At 46.8% G+C, this 7823-nt stretch overlaps 1 protein-coding gene across 1 annotated transcript in view; it reads right to left on the bottom strand.

Moving 5' to 3' along the window:
• PPL (periplakin) overlaps positions 1-4953 on the bottom strand; it is a 56945-nt gene extending 51992 nt beyond the window's left edge. Inside the window, exon 1 of the mRNA XM_006015552.3 lies at positions 4709-4953. Within this exon, the coding sequence (XP_006015614.1) occupies positions 4709-4770 (62 nt within the window). The 5' untranslated portion in view covers positions 4771-4953. The remainder of the gene's footprint in view (positions 1-4708) is intronic.
• Positions 4954-7823: the final 2870 nt, after the last annotated feature.

Below are 7823 nucleotides of genomic sequence, written 5' to 3'. Positions count from 1 at the left end.
ATGGATTCTGCTTTTGGGGATAATACTTTATTCTTTGTAGTTTTGAATTGCCCTTAACAGCCAGGAGTATATATCAGTTAGCACAGAGGTATCTGTGGGCGCACATAAAGCCATGGTTGAGATTCTTACAGCAAAACAGCATGGTGGTGGTGGGGAATCATTTCCACAAGTTTATTTTTCTGCATGCAGTCTGTTTTATATAGGCTTCTTGGCCTCCGAATTGTCTATCTGCTTTCCTCCCAGGGATGTTCCTCTCCGGATGTTCAAGCCAAGAAAGACCTGGGGCTTGAGGGTCAATCACCAGACTCAGTTCAGAGATGACTCAGGGAGCCACTCCCAGCTGGCAGCTACTATGTGCAGCTGAGCTTATTAAAACTGAGCACCTTAAAGGAAATCAGTGTTACCTTCAGAGGAGAGTGAGGCAGGGACTGGTGTTGGTTGTGTGTCAGGGAAGCCCAGGGAAACTGAGGTTGCACTCTGACCTCCCTGTTCTGAGCACTGCCTGAACAGGATGTGCAGTGTAGGTAATCTTTCTCATGAAGGGCTTGCTAGATGGAGTTACACCTGAATCCCTGCACTACAGCCTGAACCAGAGAGGAGGATGTTGGTTCCAGACTGAACTGCTGAGCCCCTGTCCCTCTCCTCTCAGTCCCTTGAACCTTGCAATGGGATGAGAAGTAGTTACTGACACTGTCTCTAAATGCCACCAGTGCTGTCAGCAGGGACAGTACTTTCGTTTTGCTACTGGAAGACGTTTCTGGACATCACTAAATCTATTGCTCATACATGGGGCTGTAGCCAGTGGTTCTCCCTTGCCAAAGGGAGGTCTTTCAATGCGAAGCAGCAGTGAGCAGGTTAGTAACCTGCGTTCAGTGGCCCTGGTGAGGCAGGCTGCAGGCCTGGGCAAGTTACATGTGCAGCTGATCACTTTTGTGAGCTACAAGCAGGCAGTGGGTGGGGATGTATAACCAAGACAAAATGAGAACTGACCAAAACCTTCACTTGCAGATTGACTGAGGTTTCAGAAGCTGGGAAAAGATGAACATGGCTCCCCCTAGCCCCTGCCTCACATTTATTTTCCTGGCTCTTTACTTCATAGTTTTGGGGGAAGGCTAGAAGGAAATAGAGCAGGCATGGCTTCCAGAACTTCCAGCCTGCCTGGGAGTAGGAAAAAATCTGACTCGACTTGACTCTGACTTCACTTCCCAGGCCAGGTGTGCCTGCTCAAGAGGGCTGGCTAGTCTGGAGAAGCTGTTAAACTTCTGGGTGCTCATCTGAATCAATAATAATGTCCCAGCCTTTGGAAATTCACCCATCCCTCAATCTGACTTGCAAATGATGATTTTGTTTGATGCCTGGATGCCATCCAGATTTCCTGCCCTTTGCTACAATGAATCATTCAGCCTAAATGGCAGCCTAGCCTTTTCTGTTGGGAATTTTAGCATCTTTTCCATTTTAACAATGTTCTTTCATGCACTGCCCTTAACCCTGTTATCCTTTTGGCCTTGTGAAGCATTAACACATTTACTTGTTTTTTAAGCAGAGCTAGAACAATAATAGGAAAGGATTCTGAGTTGCTTATTCAGGGATGACTCTCCTTGAAGCCCATGACTTGAAGTAGTGGAAGTGAAGATGCTTTTAGCTTATATTGCACTCCGAAAGAAAACGTAACTCTCCTTATCAGCTCTACTGTGAAGCTTGTATCAAGGGAACTTCTGTCAAACACAATAACAATGGAAAGGAATAATGCCATGAAGCTACCAACACCTACAGAAAAGGGACTGGCCTAGGAAGAAAGGATTTAGTCCCTCTTTGGTTGGTTAGTTAGCTTGCCAATTGTGACTGCCCTGTTAACTGTAGGCTGTGCTATCCCCATGAACAACTCAGTGTCTTCATTTAAGTCCATCTCCTGTCCAGTCGCAACCAGACCTCATCTCCTTTATAAACTCACTTGGCCTAACCATGCTGTCTGCATGCGTTGTTCTAATCAAAACTTCCCCAGGTGTGTTTTTCCTCTTTCAGGACAAAGGCAGCTCATGTAACAAACTTCTAGAGAAAAACAAAGTGAAGGGAGAGCATTTCTCTCTAATTGGGAGCTGTGAAGCTGCCTTATTTCCTCACAGGAGCTAGTATCCCCACGTGGAATGCAAAGGCAGCAATTTCCATCAGGCACCAGGTATCATGTGGTCCCTTCTGTGAGTGCCCTCTCTGCTAGCACTGTCTGTACATGCAGGCCAGCAGTAAGCGCAAATCTCTCTCCCTGCATTTCTAATTATTGCTTCCTTAGTGTGAATGGGAGTAGTTAGCCAAGAGTGTCATCTAACTCCAATCTAAGATGGACCTCACACCCCTTTGTTTGGCTTGGCTCCGCCTTGATTCATTTTTCAGTTGGCTGGTGCAATGCAACCACACCTGGCCAGCTGTGACTATGTGGGACTGCCCACCTCCTGCTGACAGTCATTATCAGGCCTCCTGAAGAAAGGTGTAACTGAAGCTGCTGAGACAGGGTACCTCTCAGCTGGTTCCTGCCTATTCCTTTTGAAGTGGGGTGTGTGGTTCAGGTAATGCATGAGGCCTGAGCAGGCACAGATGTGGCTGTTCCAAGACTCCACCCTAGATGGAGAACAGACCCTTTAAAAAAGAAATCACTCCCCAGCCATAAGCTTGTTGTATCTCACCAGGCAGTCGCTGAGGAGGCTGCAGAGGTTCCAAGAACAGTCACTTTTCCAAATAACAATAGAGCAAAACAGTTTCCATTTAACTTTGCTTGCAGTCTCTGGAGGGCCATAAGGCATGCTCAGGAATGGACTCCCCTGCTAGCATGGAAATGCTGAATGTGCCCGGCAATGCAAGAAAGAAAAGGAAGCCCAGCAGAGCTCTTTGACAGGCTGAAAATTAGAGGGAGGGTATCTGGAGAAAAGAGATTACAGGGTGGGGGAAGGAATCCAGGAGTGGGAGAGGGAGGTGTGGCTGGTGGGGTAGAGGCTGTGCAGGGACGGGAGCAGAGGACAGATGGCTTCTATAGCATGGGATGTTCTAGAGGGTGGGCAAGGTGCAGGATAGCAGAGGGTGCAGTGTCACCTCTTGACCCCATGTGTACATGTCCAGAGGTCTTCCCACTGCTGTGGGCCTCAGTGCCAGGGAAGGTGGGATGATGCCTGTAACCACTGAGAAACAAGAAGGAGCCTAAGGGGGAGAGGGATTACTGAGCAGGCCTCACAAAGCATTGGGTAGACACCATAGTGCAGCCGAGGCCAGGCCAGTCTCTCCATGGCCAGGCAGTGGGCACTTTGTTTTATCTGCACTTCCAAATAACTTCCTTCTTTCCCTTGCTCAGCAGGCCTGTCCCTGATAATGGTAGTCAGAAACTGGTCGGCAGCTGCCCAGAGACTGAGTGCCTTCCAAAGGCATACCTGCCCTTGCCATTGAAATCCCAGCTGCGCCAGTATTTGACTTCAGTTGTCTGGATGAACCAAATACTGTAGTAGGAGGGCTTGGGGCCAACCCATTTTCTTTCTGGCTTTTTACCCTTTTTATTACATTTTAGCAGTTTTCTAAACAAAACAAAACAAAATAAAACAAGGCATTGGGATGCTCTGTTTCAGAAATGTTATATTTCACCTTTCTTTTTTACTCCTGAAAATTGTCTCCCTTTTTTCCTGGCCAAAAGCTTACTTGCAAGTGCCTGTTGAATTCAGCTAATTGTACTGACCCCACCCCAGCTGCATTTTTCGGCAACCTGCCCAAGACTTCTGTAGATAGAAGATGACCCATCCTTGGGAAGTAGGCACGCAGGTTTACCACACAGCAGGCTAGTGACGCAAGGAGAGCTTGCTGCTAAAAGAAGCTACTAGCAGACTCTTTGCCAAGAGTAGATGGGGCCTGATCTTGTTCACTGCTGAATACCTTCAGGTTCTTTTGAAATCAACAGGAACCTGAAACCAATCAGTCCTTTACAGCATTGGGCCTTAAATCTCTGCTGGTGGGGCTACATGATGATAGTGGCCCTTGGTCCAGGTAGCACCAGTTGGTGCTTTAGTTTCCCTACCTCTTGATTTCATGAGTACCGTTGCTAGCACTGGCACTGGCTCCCAGTGGGTGTTTCCCACTTGGCAGAGTTTCCTTGTGCATGGAATCCATTAATTCCTGTTTATCAAATCAACATGGGTTGCTGTTTTAATCTGGACACATTGAGACATGTTATTCTGCCTTAGAATTGGCCAGTTCTTGGAGAAGTCAATAAACTGCACGCTTGGATGGCAGGGAGAGGAAGAGGCGCCACGCCCTGAGGAGTTCAAATAATTCTGGAATGTGCTAACAATTCCAGCAAGTTAATTATTTTGTTTAAAGTCAGGAAGAGTAAGGAAACAGCAGCTGCACTGTCCTACCCTGGGCAACTTCAGAGAAGCTGCATGTCCTGCAACCTGCTCTCTTTCTCCCATGCTGTGCCCTGTAAAAACATATTGCTTTGTACTTTTCAGCTGCCTGGCACAGCACCTGTTCTCGCTCTGGTCACACAGCTACCGCTCTGCTTTGTTGTACTCCTTCCCTGCATTAGCAGCTATCCAAGGAACAGCTAGAAACTAGCTACTTATTTACCCTGTAATCTGCACCTTCCCCATTCATGGGGAGAGAGAGTCTGGCTGCTACATGCTGAAGCAGTTGGTTGTGCAAGCATCCTAGAATGAAAGTGCACAGCAGTACTCACGTCTTCTTCTGCATGGTGGGGCTGTATTTCCCTTTGTTTCTTTTCCTGAAGAGAGAGTTCATCGTGACTTCTGTGCCAGCAGCTGCCTCAGTGTGAAACGGTGTTGGCTGGCAGTTCCTTCCTTAGCTGGCTCTCTGTAAATCCTTTAGATACTTATTGGGAAGGAAGGAACCAGCCAAGCTCGCAGCTGCCTCCCACCCTGCTCCCTGTCACTACTACAGGGAGTGTGAGCTCTGTCTGCTGAGCTGGGTAGGGCTCTCCCAGAGAAGGTGGTGCTTACCTAAAACACATGTCACAGGCACAGGCGGAGCTACATGTGGTTCCCCAGACAGTAACCTCTGCTCCAGGCAAGAGCAAAGTCACATTGAGCTATCTAAATCCCTGTGTGAATGTGTGTGTGAAGGTCAGAGCTTACAGTCCCTAGCTGGAATTAACCATCCTGGTCTATTGACTGCGTTATTGTTCAGAGGGGCTCAAAATAGGGTAGGGATTGAGCTGCTCTGAAATACACCCCAAAAGCCAAGCCAAGGAGGGAAAACTAAGTCTGACCTGGGGGGACACATAACATATGCCTGGGTAGCTGCCTGGAACTGTGCCTACTAATAGTTAGACCAGTCAGATCTGTGATACAGATAGACATATACAGGCTAGCTGTAATCCGGTGATACTTAAACTGAGGTGCTATGGCACTCTACAACACCATGAGAGCCTGTTAAGCGTGCTGTGGGATGTTGTATAATATTAACACTGTGAAGTGTGCAAACAGTTGCACATGATGCATAAGATAAACTTAGAATCCACAAAGTCAAAATTTCTCTACAACAAATGAACTGCTCTATTATTTTTCTGTAGTTAAAGCACAAGTGAAAGCAAATAGCTGGCATTTTCCAAGGGGTCATTGAGCCTAAGTAGTACAAGAACCACTGATGTAATCCAACAAGACAGGAACAGGTAACCGGAACACAGATAACTGTGGTAGCAGGGGCTTCAGCATCAGCAGGGCAAGCTAACCTGGAACTGTAGGGACTTCCTTGGCCACCTGAACTTCACTTGCTTCTGGCTTGGTGTATGCCTACACATGTCATTGTCCTACCACCAGGCTGCATATAGTGGGAATGGCTGACAGTAAGTGACTAAGGTCTGTGTGTGCTGCCAGGGCTGAAGTCCTGGGTTCAAATACGGGGGGTAGTAAATTAGTTAAAGAAGTAGGGGCTGATGATAGGAGAAGATCTGACATATATAGCCACAGGGACATGGGATTACTCAGGAGAGCTCTTGGAGCTCTGATAATGTCCCCCTTTTATGTCTCCCTGGGTACAGAGCACTAGTGAGTTTTAGGAAGGACTTGAATGGGGAGCAAGAGGCAGGTTGGTTTGAGAAGGTGTCCCCAGGAACATACCAAGGCTCTGGCTGATAAGGCATAATAATAGTGATTAACATGTAGCCCTTTGCACCAGTATCATTAGCCACATTGTTTTCTGATGGGGAAACAGAAGGGCTGAGTGAATAAGTGACTTGCCCAAGGTTATGCTGTGAATCAGTGACAAAGCTTGGGATAAACTCCAGGGCTAGGGGCAGACGTTGCACATAAACTGATTTAAATGATCAGAAACTGGTTTAAACCTGTAACAGAACAGAAGCTCAATGCACATAAACCAGCTTCAAAATGGCTGAAACTATACCTAGTTGAATGTAGTATCAGACTTAATCAATTTGGGTCAAAGCGATTTATGAAACTTCTGTCCCAGACCTCTTCCTGGTTTAAATGAAATCACAGTCCCTTGGCTTCCCAGCATGCTTTCCAGCCCTGGGCTGTACTGTGCTGTCTGCTCCAGCAGAGAAGCAGGGGAACAAACCCTGGCTGGGGTCTGGGGCCAGGGAGGGGGGTTAAACTTCCCTCCCCGAGTAAAGAGCTGCCCTGCCTTGCTAAAAATTTACTGCTGGCTGTGGTTGTAGATTATGAATCCCAGAGGCACCTTGAAGCAGAAAGAGGAAGTGATGAGCACCCTGCAGAGTCCTGCTTATGTGATTTTGGACTGCAAATCTTAGAGACTTCTGGGGCAGCAGGAAGAGGAAATGAACACACAGTTCATGCTGGCTATGTGCCAGAGAGCTGTGCTCTAGTGCCCCCCATCTTCTGGTCTGAGCCACTATAGGCATGTGGCTGCATTTTCTGAATCAAAAGTGAATGTGTGTCTAGTTGTTTCTCAGTTTAATTTCTGCAGTTTAGACTAACCCGCAAAGACTGAATTGATTCAGCCTCAGGCTTTTTGACTGTCTATACTTAGCCTAGGTGTCCTGACTCCCAATCCTGTGCCCTGTCCACTGAACTAGAAACCCCTTCCATAGACTCCCATGCCCCCAGGTGAAGTCTAAAGGGAATCTAGTTCTAAACTACAGGCAACAACTAGACAGTGTTCACTAAAGCTGCTGCTGTAAATGAAAGATCAAAGCTCTCTAATAAATCCTGCAGGAAATCTTGATCATTAGTAGCTTGGGCATTCTGGGTTGCTTCTTACAAAATAGAAGGGAAAGGAATTAAACATGGGATATTAAATGAAATATGGGAATAAAAATGACCCTTCCCCCTGGCACATGCAGGAAGTAAAAGGTCTTAGTTTTACACAACATAATGTGCATAATTCATTCATTAGGAGTAGCTCTTTATTTGTATCCACTGCAACCACCTGGGACTAAATGAATTAAGTGTACAATGTGAAGGAAATCAATGTAATTTGCTTCTTTGTGCTATCCTGCATTGTTAAATCTACCTAAATTTTTCAGTAATGTGTCACAGGCCGGCAGAATAGACCAGCAGTTAGAACAGAGGGGTGTGGATGCTTTTACCCCTGCCTCTCAATCAGGGTAGTCTGTAACACTGAGCAAATCCAAAACAGACCCATTCTACACAGTGGCAAGTAATTTAGCTTGCTTCCATTCTTGGGAGTGAGCTGCAGTGATAACTTCTGAGAGGTGCTAGCCACTGCGACTGTACTGGATTCAAATGGGTGCATACCTGGTTCTCAGCAGAAGTCCATCATAGACGTTAGATGTTAGGGTCGGAAGGGACCTCAATAGATCATCGAGTCCGACCCCCTGCATAGGCAGGAAAGAG

This window comes from Alligator sinensis, unplaced genomic scaffold (assembly GCF_000455745.1).
Source record: "Alligator sinensis unplaced genomic scaffold, ASM45574v1 scaffold404_1, whole genome shotgun sequence".
Taxonomy (NCBI): Eukaryota; Metazoa; Chordata; order Crocodylia; family Alligatoridae; genus Alligator; species Alligator sinensis.
The sequence above is the reverse complement of the archived record's forward strand: the minus strand, read 5'-3'. Positions and strand labels throughout refer to the sequence as shown.